The sequence below is a fragment of the Sipha flava genome, unplaced genomic scaffold, assembly GCF_003268045.1.
Source record: "Sipha flava isolate LNK unplaced genomic scaffold, YSA_version1 231_pilon_pilon, whole genome shotgun sequence".
Lineage (NCBI taxonomy): Eukaryota > Metazoa > Arthropoda > Insecta > Hemiptera > Aphididae > Sipha > Sipha flava.
Window position 1 is genome coordinate 619,539 of NW_020272868.1, and position 12,320 is coordinate 631,858.

General features: G+C 27.2%; 1 protein-coding gene across 3 annotated transcripts in view; it reads left to right on the forward strand.

The window, feature by feature from the left end:
- LOC112683612 (FERM and PDZ domain-containing protein 4) overlaps positions 1-12,320 on the forward strand; it is an 81,725-nt gene that overhangs the window by 38,457 nt on the left and 30,948 nt on the right. For 2 of the 3 annotated variants that reach the window (XM_025554713.1, XM_025554714.1), the window contains exon 2: positions 5,607-5,732. In XM_025554713.1, coding sequence (XP_025410498.1) covers positions 5,607-5,732 — 126 coding nt within the window. Of the gene's footprint in view, positions 1-5,606; positions 5,733-9,128; positions 9,169-12,320 lie in introns of those variants that run through there. The other variant, XM_025554715.1, reaches the window with a different exon arrangement.

Sequence of the window (12,320 nt, forward strand, 5' to 3'; positions counted from 1 at the left end):
CTATACACATTAGTTAATAAAACGAAATATTTAGATCATCTGGAAATGGACCAATTTTTTGTTCAACCACCGGAGAAAGAAATCGAGAATAATATCAACTAGTGGTAATAAATTATTATTAAGCAGTAGACGAATAAACTGACCGTAAAAAAGGCCTGTGTAGAAATTGGCGCCTTGTCTGAAAAAATTAAAAAACAAACAGGAAAAATAACGATAGGTCTATCTGGCAAAGGTCCATTGAGCTTCCAGACCGGAATATATTTTCGTTTTAAACGTGACGGAGTTTTAATTACCCTATTAAAAAAGAAAAAAAGAAAAAAAGAAAATTTTTTTATTAAAACTACTAAATGTGTGACATTTTCATCTGTTTAAATAAGAATTAAACAATAATAATTAAGACCATTTCTTGGTCAGTTGATTCGATGTTGAGATGAAATTTATCTTTATATTGTTATAAATTTAGTTCAGCAAGGAAGATGTTTCTACTTAATTTATAATACAAATAAGAGACTACCATAATATTTTAACTGTAATGTCAACTATATAAAAAAATTGTTTGTTTTTGAAAATACATTGTAATAATTGTTTGAAATTAATAATGTGACACCATATTAATACCTTGAACATACTTAACTGAATTAATAAATTATTCATCGATAATTCCTAAAATAATTCACTGTACATGTTCTACATTAATTGGAAAAACATTTAATGTTTTCACAAATTTTGTTGATGTTCCTTTTACTAGATTTTTAGAATAAATTAAGTAGAAGTTCAATTAAACTTAAATACTATACAACATATTTTTTCATTCTTATAGATAAACGTAAGTACAGTGACTCGTTACTGAGTATATATAGTTTTTTTTTCATATTTTATCATATTTAAGTAAAATTAAATTAATTATTTTCTGTAATCGTATCATATTTTGTTCCATTTTATCCATTTTAATATTTTGAAAATGTATTATTGGTAATACTTATGTTGGTGATTATAAATAATATTCAAATCGATTTCTTTGTACACACACACAAATACGTAGGTACAGTATATATTGTAATAGTACATGAGGTTAGCATGGAAATTCGAAATACATTACGGATTGGTGATTTCCGTGAGAGAATTTTAGTGTTTATTAAACTCTTAGACGATTAATTACTGTATTCTATAAACAAATCTATTTGGAACGCTGAAATATACGCATTATGCATTTTATATTGTACTTTTTTTTTTTTTTTTGTATGTACTCTTAGAATCTTTCTTTTCTGGAGAAGTAATGGGAATTTTTCAATGTTGACACATCAATGGAGATCTTACGAAGTACGCCGTTTAAGATAATGTGACACGTCGCCCAACTTCATGTACAATATAACAATCATCAGTTCCTACGTGAGCAATATACACACTCGTATATTAATATACGATTGCAATTTATTCTGTACATTGATATTATTCTACAGAAATCCAATACAATAATAATATCTTGGTTCTTTACAATTATTTAGAAAGTTAAACTATGATTGTTTATTTAATTGGATATGGCAAACAGTGCTCTATTGAATCCGGGTAAAACGTATAACGTGCGAATCATAATTATTATCCAGGTAAGAAGTAGCATATAGAGTAAACGATAGACAAAGTGTACAGAAGCTATAATATCCTTATAAAATAATTTTAACCGCGGAAAAAAAATATACTGATTGGCAAACAGGCTTTTTTTCACTTCAGTTGTGTATATGTTAAAACCCACGATGGGTTGAAAATAAAACTTCAAGCGTTTTAATGCGATAAAAATATATTTCTGATAATATTTTTATTAATCATATTTTATGCAAAGTTTTGAATATTGTTTAAAAATTGAACGTAATGAGATAGTATTTTTAAATTAAATATTATGCAGTTTACAAATGTTTTGATTAGAACTTTGGAGGTTAAATGCATGAAACTATCTTAGTAATTTTATAAAAGCTTAATTAATACGATACAAATAACACTCATTTGACTACCTGCATCTTACCAGAATAGTAAAAGTGTGTATTGTCTATACTCCAGAGAACGCAATAAGTGTCAAATATTACAGATAAAAGACCTAGTTTTCGTTAAATTAATAAAATATGCTGCAAATATGTACGTATATTTACTTTAACAGACATAAATTTGTTCAAAAATGTTTCGTGTTAGTCGTCGTATCTTTTGGAAGATGTGCTAAGTGCTTATTTGAAATCTTTTTTCTTATATGAGAAATAAATAAGTGCACTCGCATACATTACATACGGAATATGTCATTCGCGTTGTTTTTACTTGTAATGGCATTTTAATAATCATTTTCAAAGGAGAATTACTTTCGAAATTTGCATAATACCGTCACCACTATACGCATGTATATTATTCTCTTATGCGCGATCAATAACTATGGTATATTCACTTTAGTTTTCAACCATACAAAATGATTGCGTGGATTCGTCGAATGTAAAAAAAACGTATTTCTAATGTCAACTATAATAATTATAGTAAAAAAAATAATTATTTATTATTATTTATTTAATTTCAATTATTGTGATTACCGATAGAAGATTCAGTGTTATGCCTCAGGATTAGTGATTTGAAAAGGTCTTATATTGGTTTTAGTGCAGTTTAAGAGTTTTACAAATAATTATACCTGCAAGGTTTATCTTTACCATAACCTACATTATAGATAATGGGTTTATTAAACTATAATGTAGAATATGAATGGTTTTTTTTTTTAATACCGTTCACTAATATTTTATTTTACTACTTTATTATAAATTGTTAATATAGTCAATTTTATTTATGTGTTCACGAATTATAAGACAACCAAAAAGGTATTCTTCAATTAAATAATATATTTATATTAGAAAAAAATTTCGTTTTTATTTAACATACAATAGAAGATGTTACTCATTTGGCAGAGTAGTCAAAAACACCAAATGAAAATGTTTTTCAACGAACATATATTTAAAATGTACGTGCTTAGGATGTAATATTTTAAAGGATTATCTTGTCAACACATTTGATGTTAAATATTTAATTAAAATTTTGTCGGCGTGTCGTTACGATGTTTCATTTTAACGTTTCTAATTACGCATTTAAAATTCTTGGTAGTATTGTAATTCAATTGAATATATTTTTAAAGCAAGGAAGATCACAGTATAAATACTATAGGTACCTATAGTAAGAAAATATCGTAAGTTTTTGATTGTGCTATGCATATAGAACATCTTGAATCAGATATAGTCTTTATTTGTGTACCTAAAATATTACTTAAAAACTTACAATCTAGTATAACTAATGCGACAATGTAATATACGTGTTCGAGTTACGAAAGAATATACTGATAAGCTAATTTAAATTTTGGTATTTTGATTGAGGGACATTATACCATATAGTTATGCGATGAAAGAATAAAGTACGATTACTTATAAATTATTTTATAAATAATACATTTTATTTAAGATTTAATTTTTTTCAGAAACACATTGTTTACGATTTTCTAGTTTTTACATGAAATACAATATATTTATTTAAATTTGGATTACAAATATGTTAATTTTCTGTGCCATTAGATACTTAAATTAATAATTTATTATTTTATGTAAACAATGACTCAGTAACCGAAATAAAATTACAATTCCGAAAAGTTTTAAAACTGTGATAATTTGCAGTTTATTGTGAGTATGTAATAAATATTATTAGAAGTTCGTAATCACGCATCCTATGTATGTTTTATATAAGTTTTGTTTTTGTTATTGTTTGATTATAACATTCAGAAAAAATATATATTTTTTAAGCAAATATAAAAATAATATTGGAGCATGTATGGTATGATTAAAGGCCATTATTATTTGAAACTATCCAAACGGATGGATGAATTCGTTAACTTAATTAATAAACTTTTAGTAAATATTAATACTGAACTTTTGGTGCAATCACGCAGATGCATGTATAGAAGTTTAAGTATTTCGCTGAAATTGAATAATAACGATTAATATGGTAATTATTCATACAATGAAGCTGAGTCTTTGATTAAAGAAAAATTATCATATGTGTATAATTATTATAATGCTCATAAAAAAAAAAAAAAAAAACATTTTCTCTTTGATTTACATAATTTTTATAACTTTTTTACTACAATACATGATCCGTATATATGTATAACATTAAGTCTACTTAAACAACCGTCACAAGCAATGTGTTATGATCCATTTATGTACTATATTTATACAAAAATAAAATCGCAAATATTTTTTATTAAAAATCGATTTTTTATACTATGTAAAGATTCGAGTTAAAAGGATACTACCTTGTATAAACTCGATAAGTGTATCGCATGTCTTGTTTTGTAATTATTAAATTTTCAAGACACACAAGAGAACATGGTTATACGATGTTTGCATGCGTGTAAAATCGTGTGAAATATAGGTCCTACGATTTCTAATGCTTTTAATAATATCTCGACCGCATTAAGCTGTACGAGCAATAATGATGATTATTAGTTTCATTATTTCTACACCAGCTCACAAAAATACAGTTTCGATACTAATACCAAAATATATTACATTTTATTATTAAATTACAAATAAATTATTTTTTCACGACATCAATAATAACATATTTTTAAAATTAATTTACTAACGGGTTTGCAATACTCGCACGTTAATGGGAATATACGGGCGTTGTAAACCTCTCTCTTTTCTGTCCCTCATTCTCTCTCTCCCACTGTATATTCGACCCGGGCAATGTACGGTTTCGCCTAGCTACTACATTGACCGTCAAAATCGGACAATACCGCGATGCTCGGACAACATACATATTATTCCGAGTGCTGGTCGTAACATAATATTTAACATGACATTGTAATATTATATAGTGGCGCATCAATAGTATGTTTCGTGATGCAGCTTCAATAAAACATTTATCTATACATTATACGTAGACGTACGTACGATATAATATATGTATTGTCACCACGGTTACACAACACAATATATGCAATAATTATCACTTATATTATATATATATATATATATATATACTCGTACTGCAGTCGAATCTCTATTTGACAAGACTCTACATAACGAATATTTTTGTGGAACTGTATTATACTCGTTAAAATTGTTACCTATTGTACGAATGAATCCGATATTATTGTTTTACCATTTGTTTTAAAAATGTTTGTCATTCATTGAGTAAACTGCACTCATAATAATCTTAGGTAAAATAATTTAACAGAATATTGTGATTCAGACACACATCATAATGTTCCTATGTACAATTACGTTGTACTATATCATTTATTTCATTTAATTATTGAAAAAAAATATTATAATTTTTTAAATATTACGTGTTGTTAATTGTATAGATTTCGTTCAGTAATAAAAACGAGGTTTATGTGAAAAAAATTGTGTTTATTCTAAACGATTTTTTATTCTTCAAATAACCATCGAGTTCATTAAATAGAAGTTCGACTGTATGTGCATGTATACGTGAACTTTTCGCAACACTGAGATTGAAATAATTTCCTGTCAAAACTTTCGAGTAATCTAATTTATTTTGATTTTTTCCCTCTTTGTTTTTTTTTGTTTCAGTCACGTCACTCAAACGGCGTCTTGGCTGCCGCCCGTAGAAGCGTGGCCCAAGGACCCCGGTGCCAAATCTTTGCCGTACGGATGGGAAGAAGCGCTAGACGGTGATGGAAGATCTTATTTTATCAAGTGAGCACGCATTAAAATAACACTATAAACAGTCATCTGATTAATATTCATGAGTTCTCGAACCGACCGCAATGTATATTATTCGGTCGCGTATACTCGTATGTGGACGACACGCGAACTGCAATAACGCGCACGCGATGCAGTCGCACACCATTCGATATTATGCTACTATCAAGTGCCCGCGTCCAAGTCTGTTACACGAGGTCATTCATGATGGTGGGGAAATGTTTCTAATTCTCGCAGAAATATTTTAACTATGTAATCATGTTTTAATTTCTCTAAAAAATTTCTTTCAAATTACATGTTTACATAATTTTATCATAAAAAATAGAATCCACGTTACGCGATGTTGCGAATACAAAGGAAAAAAAAATGTAATTTCTTAAAAATAATGCCACCATAAGATGTTGTCCATTTGTACGTACTTGGTCCTGAAATCAAACGCTGATATTGTGCACAAAAAAAACCGTTCCAAAATCTAAACTGTGCGTTAACTGAAGCTATAGGTTGTCACCAATTACGGCTACATTTCAAGAAAAAATAATGGAAATATTGGAAATAATAGAAAAGATAACAGCATACGGTTCCGGCTAGTTTTGTCGACAAGTTATTTATGTCGAATCATGAATATTGCCATTTTAGGAATTTATCCGTTTAATTTTATCCGACACTGACTTACGGACATTAATATTGAGAAGTTATATTTTTAAATCTTTAGAAATTTAACGGTAAATCATTTACAATACGTTTTCAATAAATAAACTATGCAAATACATTTTTTTTTTACTTCTGCGAGAGAATCATTGTAAATTGTCCTACTTTTTTGGAACGCCCCGTACAATATAATATACATCCGAACTATAGACCCAAATCTCCATTTGCCGTCGTTACCGACGACCACCACCTCTACTCTGTCAATTGGCCGGCCGTCTATCCCTCTCATAACCCTCCCTACTCACGTTTTCTTCTGCTCTCCTCGCCCACTCACACACACAAACGTTCGTTAACCTTCCCCCCCCCCATCCGGACGTTTATACGTAAATTAATTTACTATAAGCAATGGCTCATCAATAATTCTCATAAATCTGCAACCAGCAGCACAGAAAAGCCCTCCCTTGACCCTATTACTCGGTTGTTTAAACGGTTTAATGTTTGGGAATTAAACTTAAAAGTCAATAAAGTAACTTAAGTATCAATCGTCTCGGAATTATTGTTGCCTGCGCGCGCGAACAAAGCGTTACAATTTTTTATTCATTTATATAGAATACTATATGCTGTATATAGCAGCGACAACGGTATTGAAACTGGCATCTTGATTACTACTATGCACGTGAATCATTTCGCTATTCTAAATTATTACGAGGTCATATGTTGAAAAATCAATAAAAAATACATGTATCATAAAAAAAAATTAATATTTACCGAACATAATATAGACTGACAATTGTACATTATTTTTCTTGTTGATCGCATCTTATCAAGTAATTTTCCAACTCAAATAGTGTTTTCAAATTTTCACCAGGAGAACGCATCCTAAGTATCATTAAAAAAAAAATCCTTAATTCTAATGAAATAAGTTTAATTGGCTAATCCTAAAGTAAGTCAAATAAATTATTATTAATTATGTTTTCTCTTAATATATGATATTAATTTAAATTTAATTTTTATTTGTTAAGAACAACAACAAAAATTAAAAATAAATATTGCATTGTAATTTATAGTACCCTAAATCTAGAAAGAAACAATACGGGAAACCAACGCACAGATTAAACTTCGCTCTAGGACATAAAAGTTTAAAAAAATGCTGTTGAATCAACCCAATGACTGATATAAAACTAAAATAAAAATGAAAACTTTGAATATACTATTATTTTTAACATATATTTATCTGCTGGATAAAATATAGTAATTTACTGGTATGCTTAACAATATATATATATATATATAAGTATCTGAAATAATATTATCGCTAAATATTGGCTAACCTAATCTTTCTTCTTATTGTCTCATTTTTTTTTTTATAAACATTTATTCGTTATGAAATCGATTAATTTCTGTTTATTAAAAACAAATTATATATATATATTGTAACTACAAATATTAAATAAGTAAGTATGCAATACATTTTATTGTATTTTCAATCGCATTATTTGAGTTTTCTATAATACATTTTACTGTAAATTGTTCGTACGTTTAGTGTAAAATTATTGTGAACTATTATTTAACATTTAAGTATTATCAATATATTCGAAACCTGTTTTACCGTTAAAATTACATAAATCCTGGAGTGACACTATACAAAATATTTTGTCAGGTTAACGTTATATTATCGTTATTCATTATTAATATTTACTTCTTCAAGGAACGTTGTATTTGCCGAAGGAGAAATATCTGATTATGAATACTACTAATAAACAATTGTAAAACTGTACATGTATTCACTGTCACATGGTTTAGGTGGTACGTATTTATATTTAAATTGTTATACATAGGTACATTCTATAGCCTAGTCCAGAGGTGGGCAACTGGCGGCCCGCGAACTTTTTTTATCTGGCCCGTACTATATTTTAAAATTACATCATACAATTTTAAAGTTTATCGTCTATACTCTGAATTATCGAAATAATAATTATTATTTAGTATTAAACATCGTTAAATGTCTAAATATCATATGTATGTATAAGTATAGCTTTCAACCATAGCTGTTCGTACGGAACTATTTAACTATATCAGTTTCTTTGTATCACTCATATCGTGCTGTCGTTTGTGTTGAATTTATTATTTCCGTGTATATAAATGCATATTAAAATTCATATTTTGAATGACCTTTTTTTTTCTATGCTCTGGCCCATTAGATTTTAACTATCTAAAAATTGGCCCTCTAGTAACTTTGAGTTGCCCATCCCTGGCCTAATCGATAAATTCACTCTAAATTCATATCCCAAAACATTTCCCAACAGTATAATTGATATAAATCTTTGTAGACGTTTATGAATTTAGTCGCTGCGGTTATAAATCTAATTTTATGAAGAATAAATAACCACCTACTGGATATGTGTCTTCCGTATATTTTAGGCTTTAGGAACGCGTGTATACCGAACAATATTAATTATATAAATTCGATATTATAACACACGTTCTGTAATCATTGTTTTTCGAAACGTAAACCAGAATTGCGCGCATCATCAACGCGCCAACGATCGGATAGCATCGCGTGTGATTTAACTCGCTAAGAACTCAAAGTTGTAGTTCGCTCTCCGGGGAAACCGGTGTAACCGAAAACAGTGTATGCGTAATTCACGGGTGCGTACGCATAGTATCCATTTATTATCATTATTATTATTATCGTTACTCTATGTATTATATAATTCATACAGACTTGTGATCGTTTTCCAGATATCTTGTGTAATCCGTTTAAAAATCAATCCAGCCGAAGGTACGAAACTGTTATTTTACGTAATCGTCCAACGAGTGACGGACTAATATTAGCAATAACAATAAAATAACATTGATAATAATAGTAAATTTATAGCCGTTCCCTTTCGACCATTGTGTGTGGTGTTCCCAATACCGTGATGTTGTTGTATTGCCTAACCAAAGTGCCTTCTTTACGTGTCGTTTTGTGTTCTTTTTGGCCAGTGCCCATAATGATGTACTAACATAACGCGTATTTATAGTATATACATACATAAACATGTATTTTACATGTTTTAATTCAGAACGTATAAATACATTTATTTATAAATCTATAAAAATTTAAAATCAACATACACTCTGTGTGTGTGTGTGAGTATGTACAGCTTGTATAGGTTAATGTGCAAAATTAATTATATCAAATGCGTTGTGTTTACCTGTTTTATGTCTAATAAATTATTTAGAGCTGATAAATTTTTCTATGAACATCTCTTTTTCGATCGATGTGCTTTGACGTATATCAGAAAAGTAAAGTGAACACAATCTTAATTAAATAGAATTCTCGTGAAACGAGTTTCATATTTTTATTATACGTACTTTAAACTTTTACTATCAGTATACATGTATATAAAGTACAACGAACAAAGAAATTAAACAAATCCAATATCGCATTGTATTCGTTATGTTTATCGCCAATGTTTTTAGTGTCATTTTATTGATGTCTTACTCGCAGTTGAGTGTGTTCCCGGAAACAACTTATGAATGTAAACGCAATTAAAAACTGCATATTTCATAGATAACAATGTATTATTAATTATAATAATTATGAGTAAGGCCCGGAGTTATATGCACTAAAAACATACGAAACATGCATTTATGCGATTATTATCATTCAAATATGCACTCAAAATATGCAAAAATATGCGAAAATATGGAAACAAAAATGCATGTTTATTATTTATTAAATTTATTTAATTTTAAAATTTATACAATTCATTAAATAATTAATATTCAACAAAAAAAATATATATCAACTGTATTTTTTATATTTTATTGAACTGTATGGAACTGTATTGAAATTAAATTGTATTTTGAACACTCGCTCATCGAAACAAATAGTCATAAACGAAAATAAATTTAAAAAAATCAAGCGGATTTTTATAATATTTTTAATTACTTGGAGAGTTACTATCCTATTGATAATTTTAAAAAACTTTATCTTATCTTATTATAACACAAAAAATCAAATTATATAACTGCACGATTCATAGAATTTACGATGGACATGCGCTAAGTAATAAATTATAGTATTAATAAATTCTTAATATTTTTTTTCTATATATGCATTATATTTCAGAAAAATGCTAAAACATGCATAATAATTTGAAATGTACTAAATATGCAAAAATATGCCAAATTTAATTTCGCATACCAAAACATTAGATTAAGATTCAAATTTCTGTCTTACCTAGCTACTTTTTAGTTTAATATATAAAAATATGCAAATGCATACAATTCCGGGCCCTAATTATGAGCAATAGTATTTTACTTATATTTTTTAAGATACTTTACTGCTATTCGTTCGTCAAAATCAAGGCAAATACATAAAGGTATTACGACACGATGAAAATTATTATTATTATTATTATTATCAATTCATATTCATATAAATCCATGTTTAATAGATTACAGAATTTATATTTCACAAAAATACAATTTTTTATATTTTAAGTATATTTAGTAGTCTCCTTTATTAGTAAATATAACACTGTTATGGTACAAGTTATTTGTATTACAAGTATTTCAAGTTATTTTCAAAGTAAGTCTACCAAATCAAAAATCTAAAACGGGAGATGAGATACAGTTTAAATATAATAAAACATCAATTTTACTAAAATAATTAGTAAATAATTAATATGCTAAAACTGGCTTTACATAATATAACAATATATTTATCACGTTACTCGTATGACGATTTGCATGTATATTAATATTAATAAATCAAGAGAACACAGTATCTATCTTTTTTATCGATCAAAATATAGAATTACAAACATATTTGCAGAATAACACAACGTTATATTAATTATTTTTTAAAAACAAATTTATATTATAATAATGTACCATTTATATTAAAGTTATGTTAGAAAGAGCAATCATTGTGGTTTCCCAACTTTAATATTTAAATATATTAACTGCACTTCCCATTATACAGTAATGGACGACGAGTATTACATTTAATAATACAGATACGTATAATTTTCGTTCAAAGAAATGGAAAAAAAATTGACATTGAGAAACATCTATTAGAGTATTAAACAATTATAGTACCTAACTGTAATGAAATTAAATTTTAGTGAGTAACCTATCTTGATATGAAATTAAATACGATCGTTTTTAATTAAATTGTGACAAGGGAAATGTACGAAGATCGCACATTAGGGAATTCATGAATATTATGTTTTATATTATATATTAAATGTAACATAGTTTTCATTTTTTTTTGTATTTTTATACCAACTTTTTTAGTTATTGAAATAAATTGTGACATTTTATGGCTATACGTAATGCTGTAATTATGATAGTACACTACGTGTAATTATACGATAATTACATGCGATTTGAAATATGTTTAAGCAAGTAGAATTTTTTGATGGTTAATTTAGACATTATACTAAAGTTATAAGTTAGCATTAATTTTTTAGTATTATAATAGATATGAGTTATGATTTCGTATTTAAAAATTATATAATATTTATAAATCATATAACATATAGTTTTTGTACAGTTTAATTTTTCCCCTTTCATTATATTTTTTATTCTCTGTATAATTATTATTAATAAATATCTATATGTTCCTGATAGTTTTATTTTTAACGCATCGATCAAAAATATATTTTTGATTAACATGATTATATTTAATTTGTTAATGATTATTAAAATAAAAATAAAAATTTGTTAAATTCATACGATTCACTATAAATTATATTACAAACAAAACTGAAATTTGAGTGTTGAATAAATACTTAAATGTTTAATGATTTATTGATAAAACAGCTAAGTAACTTGAAAGTCTAAACTTGAAGTGATGAACATAAGACAAAATAGGCAAGTATGGGCGGTATGGTAAATACTCATATTATGCATTTTAGTATTGAATGAATAAAACGCATT